We start from the raw sequence: 12,939 nt of genomic DNA, 5'->3' as shown, positions 1-12,939 counted from the left end.
ACTATTGAACGTTAATAGAGGCATACATTTTGCCTGTATGTTACACATACATTTTAACAATATTCCATCAATTTATTTTTTTCATGGAAAGTTTAGAATTCCTGTAAATACATTTCTGTTATTATACCTGTCACAGAAGCACTGACAATTTTGCTGGTCATAGATCAAAACAAGTAATTACGGTCATATATACTGAGGCAGGAATAGACAAGAAATTGTGCTACATGGTAAGTGAACCAAATAATCTGTAAATGAAGCAAATCACTGACTGTTATATACTGCTATAAGTATAAGTAAAGTGGCCTTTTTGGAACTTAATCTGCCCACATAACAGACATGTATGGCTATGTTCACATGAAGTTTTTTCCTTTTAGTTTTTAAAATGACATAATTCATTTTGCATTTTGGATCCCTGTCATTACAATGTCGGCTGTTGGCACATTATTCTAGTTCGGGTGGACTAATTGCCCCTTTGGGAGCATCTTTAATTGAGGTCTGTTAAATTTAATTGTAAAGACTGTAAAAGGATGGTGAAAAAATATAAAGTACAAAAGTACAAACACAACTGGTATTTCACCACGCAGAAATGTCTGTTCCTTAGGCATCAAACCAATTTGGGCCTTATTGCCCAAACAATTATCATATTCTAAGAGCTATATCTTTTTTATTTTTCCTTTGACATGAGAATTTTTTTTTCCTTTTCTTTTTTCAAAGCGTCACTGTGGTTATAACTTTCAAAACCTAAATCAACAGTAGATGTGATATAAAGAAAGTTTGCAAATTACATTCATTATATTTTTGTTATGTTATGAAAATATGGCACTTCCTGTGTTTAGGCTCTTTTTGTTTTCTCCAAAGAGTCTAGACACCGGGGGAGGATTTATCATACTGGTGTAAAGAGGAATTGTCTTAATTGCCCTTAGCAACCAATCAGAGTCCACCGTTCATCTGCGCTTTCACAGAGAGGGCAGTCATGTGATTGACAGACATATTGATCTATGACTCTCTGTACTAGCCGGAATTCCTGTGTCTGTTTTTTTCAACCAACACAAGACAAAAAAGCTGCCGCCAGGAGACTGGTAAGTATAGCTTTGCTTTACAGTATGATGAATGATGGATGAATGATGAATTAATAATGATGAATGATGATGAATGATGATGAATGATGATGATCAAAGTATATTGCAAACTTGCTTTATTTCACATATACTGTTGATTTAGATTTGGAAAGTAATAACACGTACAAGTTTTAATATGCTTTATAATTTATTTATTTTTACTAAAGTTTTACTAATTTGACACACAAGAAACATTAGTGTTGCGGAATTACTGTAACATTTTTATTTCATTAATTTTTGACGTTCAGGGACATTTACTAAGAAGTCTAATTTGTGTGACTATTCTAACAGAGATTGGTGTTTAATTAGTGCCAGTATGTTGTGTGTTATTTATTATGAAGTCGCTTTGGCTTTGTAAATGTAAGTAAAAAGTCGCAAAAAAATTCCCAAACAAATTCACCTGGTACTGACTAGACATAGGCCTGTACCAGTTTGTGCGACTTTTTGCGATTCTGCTAACCAACATGACTGGAAATAACACTGCCCATTGAAGCACAATTGCTGCAATATAAGTTACCCAGTCATTGAATACATTGTATAAAAATGTTCCTGTAGAGACTTTTACAGATGCAACAGAAGACAAAGCACATTAATTGTTGAGCCTATTCTATCGTTTCCAGTGAGGCTCAACTTAATTAGATATTATCAGATAGATTATTCTGAAATTTATAACAATAAAAGATACTTATCTCGTGCTAGAGTGTATAGCATTGTATAGCAATGTTTCTGTATCTCAAAAGCCGCTCAACTTGTGAACAGAAAAATGTTTAGGTGCTTTTTTACCCAGTCTGGCCTACGTAAAAAAAAAAAAAAAAAAAACATTGCGGCATACCTTTATAACTATATGGGCCCCTTGGACTTCTTACTGGGAACCTACACTCACCCAACCCACCCAGACATAATATAATCGCAATTAGCCTTAAGTACTTCTTTCACATAACACATATTATTTTTCTGAGTACTAATTATAAATGAAAGCAGCAAATTACACAATAAGTTCTTTATTATAGCTGTTAGGTTATGTTCACACAACGTTTTTTCAGCTTTGTTTAAAAGGACGTCCGTCAGTTTAAATCTAAAATAACGGATGTCATTTAGCAGCCTGGCCTTCTCTTAGTGCAATGACTGGTGTTTGCACATTATTTTAGTTTGGGTTTACTGATTGGCCTTTGGGTGTGGCTTAATTGAAAAGTCCATTGAATTTAATAGTAAAAACGGAGAAAGAACAGTGACAAAAGAAAAACTGTGTGTGAACAACTAATAAAAAATGGTTGCTGTTTGCAAAAGACGTCCGGAAATAATGATTATGCTCATTATCTTGACGTCCGCGGTAAAAACGTCTGTTATTCAATACATTGTGTGCATGGTCCGTCCATCTTTCCATTGACTTCAATGCATTGCCATTGCAGTCAGTTAAATCGCGGCAAAAATTGATGTTTTTTAAATATCAAAATTGTCTGCCTTTTCTCTATTTTTGACGTTGTGTGAACATAGTCTTACACTGTTACTAACACTCCCCCTGCCCACATTACAAGTTGGCTGCTGTGGGAAGTTTACACCAGGTGTATATTTTCACCCTTTCATAAATCTCCTCCTGTGTGTATACACTCCGGCCGTGATTCCATAGGTGGCAGCACTATGTAAGTTTTGTATTAATCACAACCATTGTTGTAAATCGGCAACAACGTCTGTGATTAATATGAAACTTACCTTTTGTGAACATTGCCTATTATGTACATACATACATTTTTGGTTTCTATTGATGCAAGAAATAGGTAATGCACTCGGGGCCTTTAAAAAGAAAAAAAAAAAAACAACAACTCAACCATCAGGTACATTCGCTTTAAGAATTACCCATGTATAGAATTGTGCTGGTGTGGGGAAACTGGTGCCACAGCCCTTTCTTTTGAACCGTGGCCCGATTCCCGTGTACGGCCCCATTCTATTCACGGGTACCAGGCTGGGGGTGAAGCACTGGAGGTGGGCTATTCACACATGACCAAGACTTTGACGCTTATTTGCAGAGAAATACAAAATTGTGGTAATTTACCACCATTTTGCAGCAATGTCATCAACATCACAGTAAAATGGTGCTATTTTACAATGATTGCCCAAAATAACTTTTAAATTGTTGCAAAAAAATGCATAATTAATGCAAAATAATGCATTTAAAATAGCATTTACCAATATAATTTCCATTTTTATAAATTCCTATGCTTTTGTAACTTTTTTGACTAGAATAAAAAACAAATATAATTACTAAAAACACCAATACTTATGGCCACAAATTTCCTTTTACTATTAGTTTGGTGCATATATTTAAAAGAACGAACTGGTAATACTTACTGTACGTGCAGCCATAGACCTCTACTCTCATTCCAATTCTTCCATTCATATTCCAATCCAATGGGTTAAAACGCAAATATCTTGCTCGTATGTGGTTCTGAAGCTTGTATTGAACAACACTGTCAGCATTTGTGTTTCCTACAAATTCCTACAATGACAAGGAATAATATTAAAATAACAATTATTAATAAAAATTATTTTAATAAGAAAGCATGTCTACAGTAGCAAAATGGCATCAGAAAATTTAAATTTAAGAAAATATACACAGCTTCTTAACCCCTTAACATCCACAATCAGTATAAACATGTTAATACTGCACATATCCTGTACAGTAGGAACGTATATATATACATTCCTAGACTGAAGTAACTTTAAAGTGTCGCTGTCGTTATAACTTTCAAAATCTAAATCAGCAGTAGATGTGATATAAAGCAAGTTTGCAATTTACATTCATAATTTATTTTTTTAGTTATCATTGAAAACACAGCACTTCCTGTTTTCTGACTCTTTTTCTCTCTCTCAAAAAACTGGAAGTTCAGTGTTTCCCAGGCCATCTGAGGGATCACAGAGAAGGCAGTCATGTCATCGATGGACATATTAAGCCGTGACTCTCTGTACTGGCCGGAATTCCTCCTTTCCTCCTCTTTTTTTTTTTTTTTTTTTTTTTACCAGCAGAGTCAGAAAATCTGCCTTCAGGAGACTGGACCTGGATTTCTAGTAAGTTCAGCTTTGTTTTACAGCATGAAAACAACAAAAATAATAATGAATGTATATTGCAAACTTGCTTTATTTCACATCTACTGTTGATTTAGATTTTGAAAGTTATAACGACAGTAACACTTTAAATGTGTGCAGGACCGCTCCAATGTGAGCGATCCTGCACACATCAGTGTGGCCGGCACCGGAGCTAATGACAGGCAGCCGCGTTCCTGCAACTGCCTGTCATTACCCTTCCTTAATGATAACCAGGTATTCAATGACAGGACAAGCACCTGTCACTGACTGATTGGGACCCCCACTCACAATCACTTTTACTGACAGGTGGGGGTAAGCCACTTACCTCCGTCCTGTCGGATCTTCAATCTGTCCATAGAGTCCTCTCTCGGACAGACTCTATGCACAGATTGCCAATAATACTGATGAATGCTATGCTATGTTATGCTAGCAAAGCATTGCATAAATAAGTTCCCTAAGAGACTTATACATATATGCAATGTAAAATGTTAAAAAAACTAATAAAAATGCGCCAAAAATTTTCTTCAACATTAATATCTTACCAATAAAAACTAGAGATCATATTACATCTGTTTTTTGTAGAGTTTAATATGGAGTTTATGTTCATTTATAGGGCTATTCACATAGGCATATAAAATATGAGCAAGTTTTTAAAAAATTCAACTACATTAAGAGATAAAAAAATAAGGACTCATCCATATGTGTTCTTTATTTGATCCATAAAACAACTGATCAGTGCTTACTGTACAGAAATATAAGGGTAATACTGTTAACATACAGATGTAACTATCATTAACACCATCCCTGGCATGCTATAATGCTAATTTATCATGTCAGGGAGGTCTTAATGAGGCATATTACTAGAGATGAGCGAACCTCGAGCATTTTCTCTTTATTCTATAGGTCAGTCTGAATACAGTGATATTTGTACTCTTTTGTTTTTATTTAATACTTATTTCTTTTTTATATTTTTACAAAAGTAATGGACCACTACACAGAAAGAAGATTTTGTTCAAACCTAAATGGGCACTGTAATTGAAAAAACTTTTGATATGTCAGAGAGACATGTTAAAAGATTTGATTGGAAAGAGGCAGTATAATCAGTTACCTGCTTGTCATACTGATAGGTCAGAATTAGAGATGAGCGAACCTTGAGCATGCTCGAGTCGATCCGAACCCGAACGTTCGGCATTTGATTAGCGGTGGCTGCTGAAGTTGGATAAAGCCCTAAGGCTATGTGGAAAACATGGATATAGTCATTGGCTCTATCCATGTTTTCCAGACAACCTTAGAGCTTTATCCAAGTTCTGCAGCCCCAGCTAATCAAATACCGAACGATTGGGTTTGGATCATCTCTAGTCAGAATCTAAACACTTAGGGGGACAGTTATCATTTGCACCTTTGTTTGCAAATATTTTTATCTCTGTGCACTGGCTTATATGCTTGCAGTCTAGTCAAGTATTTATTAATATTCACATGTTGGTTCATAAATCACCTGCCATAGCTTCCCTGGTGCTGCGCATTTTACTGTAGGTAATAATGAATTGACCTTGGTTAGGAAGGTTCCGCTACCCTGGGACTGGAGTACAGATGCGAATAAATATGAGAATATTCCAAAATGTGCACATGATAAATCACAACTAAGAAAATTCTTAGGAATAACCACACCCACATAAGTCAAGAAGAAAAAAAAACAGACGTAAGCTGTCAAATTCACACATACACCGAGCTACACTGTTTAGTTAATCTGACAAAGGTCTGTGCACATCATACATAAGCCAAAAATTGCACAAGGTACACTGCTTGATACATGTCCCCCTTAGACCCTGACTAGTGATAAACGAACATGTTCGTAAATGTTCGTATGTTCGTACAAACATGACGCTAATTGTTTGTGTTCGCAGATCGCAAACAATTTATTAGATTAGAATGGTTATAACGATAATTTTTGAACATGTTCGAACTTGCAAACGTACGCCACTGCGTAATTTACGCTTTGCATCTGATAATCCGTACTTATATGCGTAGACCAAAATGTACACAACTACTGTATGTTCGTTATTTGTTTGTGAATGTTGGGCGAATACAAACAGATCACAATCATTTTTTTTTTAATGTTCAGGTTCGAGACCCAAACCGAACATCGGGATGTTAGCTCATCACTAACCATGACCAATAAAAACTTTTGATATATCCTGCTGACATATCAAAATATATATATTTTAATGATAGGTACTCTTTAATAAAAGGGTTGATGAGTGGCTTATACGTATATGGCTCAGCAGTGAAAGTTGTCTGACAAGTGTCATCCATTACTATTTGGGGGTTGACATTAGCCCATAAAACAACTACTGCCCCCCGCTCCTTATTACCCCAGAACCCACTGCCACAAGGTTACTGAGAAGAGTTGAGTACCAGAAAGCCCAGTGCATCAATAAATAATGTTCCAGGTCATTGCTGGCATTCTTAAGCTGGGTAGGGCAAATATAAATGACTCTTCCCACCTTGGTAACCAAAGGGTACTCATTCTCCTTAAAGAGAGTCCGGTATAAAGACGTGTGGAGACTTACAAGTCATTTCTGCTACACTGGGAATTCTGGGAAGAAAGGATATGCAAAAAATCTCCAAAAAGAAAGACTTCCCATCATGGTTTGGCTTGGCATACTAATAGCAGTTTTTATTTATTTATATTTTGTTTACTTTTTGCTCCACATCTTTTTTTACACTTGTACTATTAGGTCAAAAATGACCGATAGCCTTTTATACTAATCCCCAGCCATTTAAAAAAAAAAATAAAGCAGTTATAATCTCATTTGGTCTATATAGTTCATCTACTACTATTTATCAGTTTATCTAGGTCCTTTTGGTCCATGCAGAGTTACACATACATGAATTTTATATAATGCTGGTGAAAATGTGACTGTAGATGAACAACTGGTTTAATCCAGAGGTAGGTGCCCATTCAGGCAGTATATTCCAAGTAAGCCTGCAAACTATGGCATCAAAATATGGACTGTGTGCGACAGCATAAGTTCATACACTGTAAATACTCAGGTATAGACAAGGAAAAGCCCTGGAGAAAGAACTGAAATAAATCAAGGTATGCAAGTAGTTTTGGATTTGACACATGGCCTCAAAGGACAAAATGTTACATGTGACAATTCTTTCACATCACACCAACTGGGGCAGATGTTGCAGAAAAGAAGAATGACCATGCGGGGTACTGTTAGAAAAAATAAGCCAGAACTGCTGCAAGGTATCCTCAGTAAGAGAAACGTTTATAGTTCTACATTTTATCTTTCAACAGTAGTTTCGTACATTCCCAAAAACACAAACGTGTCATTCTGATGAGCACAATGCACCATGATAATGCAATCAGTAACCGAGAGGACAGAAAGCCAGATAGGATTTTACATTACAATGCTACAAAAGGGGCAGTTGATACTCTAGATCAACTCATAGGCACTAACACCTGTAAACGTAAAACTAATTGGTGGCCAATGGTTGTTTTTTTATAACATTCTTGATGTGTCGGTGTACAATGCTTTTGTGTTATGGCGTTAAATAGACCCAATTTTTTGGGGGAAATGTGCAGTATGCATGAATAATGCAATAAGGCCATGTAACATTTTTTGACACAAAAAATTAAAATTAAGTTTTTTTTTTTCATTTTTAATTTGTTTATGAACAACCATGTTCAAACACAGTATAATAATGCAAAAGAAATTCAAATGAAACACTTAAATTAGTTAAAAATCCTGATTTTAATAGGCCCAGTCAAAAATGACCAGTACATTATATGTGTATAGTAGAAACGAACAGAACAGCAAGGTTAAAGAAATGCATGGCGTCCCCCCTATTTTCAATGACCAGTAAGGTAGATTGAAAGCTGTAGCGGCCTGGTGTTACCAAGATGGGCTGGGTCATTTTTATTGTCCCCCCCCTCACCGCCAGCCTAATAATGCTAGCCTGTTACCACCCCATACCTGGAACACCAGGCTGTGTGGACTGGCATAGTGAAAGGGGAGCTGCACTTTGGTGATGAAGGATATATATATATATATATATATATATATAATTTTTATTTTTTTATTTTTGTTGTATTTTTGCAAAAATGTACATACAGTATACAGTAGTAGTTAATGGTGATATAACATTACACATAATGGATTATGGCATATTTTGTATCACAGAATGTACTTTTTTTCCCTTTACATTTTTGTGGTATCCTTGTGCTGTGAGATAGTTGAAAACATAATCTAAATCATCTTAAAAATGTTAAACTAGAATTTGCATATAGATTAAAAGCAATTTAGCCTTTATAGAAAAAAAATAAGAAAGCTAAATTTATTTACAGTAAAATGCTTCTATTTACCAGAAAATTTAGTAGCACTGCTATATTAAATCAAGCAAGTGACCGAAGAATTATTGTTGAACTTTCTTTGTTTAAAAGGTACTCATTAAAAACATTTAAACTAGATTTCACTACTTTGTTAGCTAAATAAGAAACAGCTTTTAGAGAAGCAACAAAGAAGCTCCAGAATTCATGTGCAAAATAAATCCTGGTGTTATTAGGCTTTGTTCCCACAATTTTTTTGAGGTTGGTATTTTCAACCTTAGGCCACGTTTACACGATAACAGCGGCCGTTGTTTGACATGGATGAACATTTTCTTTTTTTAATCATTTTTATCCGGCCGCGGTATGGGTGTGCCTGGAAATCAATTAACCATTGATTTCCAGGCACACTACGGCCAACATGACAGCAACACAGTGTGTGAAATGTCAATTATTTGCGGCCACAAATAATTGACAAGTCACTTATTTGTGCGGCCACAGCGAACAGCGGCTATTCTTGAATACATTGTTTGCATTGATTTTTACTACCACCCATTATTTTGTGTCAAGAATGGTCGTTGTTCTGTTTGCTAACAATGGGTGTTATTGTCGTAAAAAATACGTAGCTCAAACATAGCCTTAGGCCATGTTCAAACTTTCTTTTTTTTTTTTTTTTTTTATGACAAGAATGTCCATCGTTGCTGAATAAAACAACGGCCGTTCTTGTCATAAAATAATGGTCAGCACTGAAATCAATGCAAACAGCAGCTGTTGTTGACACGCTATATGGAACAACGGCTATTGAATACAGCTATGGAAATAATTAACCTGTGAACAATTTCTGGCCGTTGTTACCAAACAGCAGTCGGAAAAAACTAACAGTTCACACAGTGTTTGGCTGTCTTGTCTTGCAGCCGTAGTGTGACTGAGATTCAATGCTTCATTGATTCTCAGTCACACCCATACTGCCTGCATAATTCAACGTATTTAAATAATGCTCCTGAGGCCGATATGACAGTGTCAGCCACAGAAAACATGTAAAACAGGAAAACAGTGTTGTATACCTACATATCCTTCCCTCTGTCTGTAGCTGTCCATACCAGTGGATGTTGAATATTCATTAGAAAGGGAAGGCTGGCGAATTAGTGTACTGTAGGTGGTAGTAACACCCCCAGTGCACCAAGCCACTTAATTTGCATATCAGATAAAGTACAAAATACCTTGTGCCCCAGTGGCAAGTACTGCGCCGAAATAACAGCAGGTTAGATGTTGTTTCATTTCCTTTAACACCCACTACTAATACTGCTAACTACAAATATTCTACAGTATCTAGTCAGATCATTATGTGACAGCAACTCCATCCATAAAACCATGCAGATATGAAGGAGAGGTCCAGATGTTGCTTAGAGTACAATAAAAGAAATTAAAGTTATGGTAGAATAATGTTGGTGCCAGACAGGGCTAAATTGTTCCATGAAACATCATTATTAGAGATGAGCGAACCGGGTTCGGATTCGAGTCAATCCGAACCCGAACTTTCGGTATTTGATTAGCTGTGGGTGCTGAACTTGGATAAAGCTCTAAGGTTGTCTGGAAAACATGGATACAGCCAATGACTATATCCATGTTTTCCACATAGACTTAGGGCTTTATCCAAGTTCACCGCTAATCAAATGCCGAAAGTTCGGGTTTGGATCGACTCGAGCATGCTCGAGGTTCGCTCATCTCTAATCATTATCCCCTTCAAGACAGAGCCCATTGATGCACAGATGTCCGGGTCAAATTAATGCAATGTTCCTCCTCACCTTCTAAGAGCCACAACGCTTTTCTTTTTCCACCTACAGGGCTGGTTGGGGTGTCATTTTTTGCGCCATGAAAAATTGCAATCAATTTTTTTTTCTGATATATAATTTAAAACAAATCTGCAATCCTGGTGTTTTTGTTTTTATTTTCTGGTTTCACTATGTGAAACAATGTTATATTTTAATAGATCAGAAAATTCTGCATGCTACAATTTATAATATGTTTATTTTTTATTTTTCAAATATTTTTATTTTTATAATGGGCAAGGAGGTATTTTAAACTTTTATTTTGGGGGTTGTATTTTTTTTAATACTTTAAATAACTTTTTTTATTACACTACTTTTTAAACACTTTTGAACACTTTAAAACATACAATCAATAGATTGCATATACTGATCTATGGTATGCATAGGGGTAGTGAGCCACACAGGGACGGGGATGGAGTTTAGCTTTTACTGAAGGCAGGCACACTAAAAGTGATGTCAGTGGGTCAGGTGTCCTAATTCTCTTTAGGGGGAATAGTTATAATTGCTAACCTGGCCCATTGAAGAGAGGACACGCAATCCTGATGCCAAAGGTTGGGGCCAGGAGGAAGGACTCTATTTAGCTAATGTTTTGAATCCAGAGGGGGTGAGACTGAAGAAAAAGCATAAAAACTGCTTAGAATATATAATTTGCTTTGACCAATATTTGAAGCTATGGGTGGGCTATTACATTGTGTAAAGAAGGGTTTGGGTGGAATACCCCTTTAAATTAGCCAATAAACATGTTAGGAAGGGGCTGGCACATCCTGCTATGCCACAGGCCTCGCAGTGATTGGCCAGCCACATCAGATTTGTGTATAGATATTGCAAAACCACTGCTTTTGGAGCAGAGTGGTGATCAGCAACCTAGACAGCTGTGAACAAGGGATGGAAAAGAGCAGCATATCAGGAGAAGAAGGCAAGTTTGTTAAATGAATGTATTTGCAAAAGCATTTAACATTACATGTCCTACAAGTTTACCTACATTATTCAACTGGGAATACCCCTTTAGGCCATGTTCCCACTTTGTAATAATATGGGCGGAAGGCATCCCTCTCGTTAAATAGATGTCTGATAATAGTGATCATTATTAGCGGCCATCAATGTTACGAGACCTCCGCCTTCCCCAATATTTTCCCAAAGTGGTAACATATCCTTAAATTATAATGTTCAATATTTTTACACACACTGGATATTTTCTCTTCCAGCACACAGCTTTTTTTTCAGTACACATTTCAGTGAGTAAAGTTTCAGGGGTAAAGTACCAACTATGCTGCACCTAACAACATCATCAATATATTAATAAAAAGCCTGTTTCGTAAAAGATGATGCACCAAAATGGTATTTTAAGGGCATTATGTGTCTCTGAGTAATTTCTCCTAATAGGCTCTATTAGCAGGTTAGAATGCCCCGACCTAGTGATAGATTTTCTTTAATATAGCTGGTGCTGGGTTTTTTTTATAGATGGAGGATAATTTTTGCACAGAAGAAATATGTGGAGGGCGAATGAGTAACAGAAAATCTTCAGCAATCTTTTTCTGTTGACTCCATCCGTTAATGAATTCAAGCCAAGCAGAACATCATTTCTGAACAACACTTGTATGTAGTTTCTGCTTTGATGGCTATTCTGTGATAATATGCGACTAAAAGGTATGTGGGTGGTTTTGTTTACAGCTGCTTTATAAAATCAGAATTGATAATTACTTTAATTTGAATGATCACTCAGACATCTAAGTTTGTAAATTTTCTGTTTAATGCGTGGCTATTTGGCCACAAGGAAAAATATTAAGTCTGCATAAAAAGAGATGAATATATAAAACCTACATAACCATCATAATCTTATTTAAGGCTATGTTCACACTGCGTATGTTTCTGGCCGTAGTGCGAACCGCAAATATGCGCACGTAGTTTTGAGGTTGATGCGTTTGCTTGAAAGTATACGATATACGCCCGCACAGTGCACACTACGTATGAGCTTACGGCCGGATCGTATACGGCGCCGTGAAAAATGAACAAGACCATTGTTTGAGGATGGAAATGTTGAAACTCACGGCCGTGGATTTCCATGCGGTCCTGTACGAAGTACTTATTTTAGCCAAATTGAACTTGATTTTTCAATCCAAAAGGTTCTGTGTGGTTTACGGGGCTGGGCGAAGATTTCCAAATAAATGACCTGCCTCAGATCGCTTCGAAACAAGCTAGGGAAGCATAACTGTACTACAGGCGTATATTTGCGGTTTGTACGCATCCGGCCGCATGTCTATTTTTCCCACGCCCGTAGTTTCAGCCGCACATGTACGGCGGCGTATGAAATGCGGCCGGACTCATACGCAGTGTGAACATAGCCTAACTGTTAACACTCAACAGTGTTTTTTTTGTCAACTAAAACAATGAAATTTGAGAACTTTTTCACAGTTTAAGTGTATTGGCAATATATAAGGTGCATGGATTGGTCAAATTTTATTTAATACGTCCTCTACTTTCATTATCACAATTGTACTCAAAACCACATTACAGTGAAACCAGACTAAATAGATTGTGTAATCTTAGGATGAAGTGTCTAGTCTAGCAAGATGAG

General features: G+C 36.4%; 1 protein-coding gene across 1 annotated transcript in view; it reads right to left on the bottom strand.

Annotated features, from left to right (window-relative positions):
• The window catches only part of CNTNAP4 (contactin associated protein family member 4), a 199,697-nt gene that overhangs the window by 126,647 nt on the left and 60,111 nt on the right, over window positions 1-12,939 (bottom strand). Inside the window, exon 4 of the mRNA XM_069963476.1 lies at window positions 3,465-3,612. Coding sequence (XP_069819577.1) covers window positions 3,465-3,612 — 148 coding nt within the window. The remainder of the gene's footprint in view (window positions 1-3,464; window positions 3,613-12,939) is intronic.

This window comes from Dendropsophus ebraccatus, chromosome 3 (assembly GCF_027789765.1).
Source record: "Dendropsophus ebraccatus isolate aDenEbr1 chromosome 3, aDenEbr1.pat, whole genome shotgun sequence".
NCBI classification, from domain to species: domain Eukaryota; kingdom Metazoa; phylum Chordata; class Amphibia; order Anura; family Hylidae; genus Dendropsophus; species Dendropsophus ebraccatus.
The sequence above is the reverse complement of the archived record's forward strand: the minus strand, read 5'-3'. Positions and strand labels throughout refer to the sequence as shown.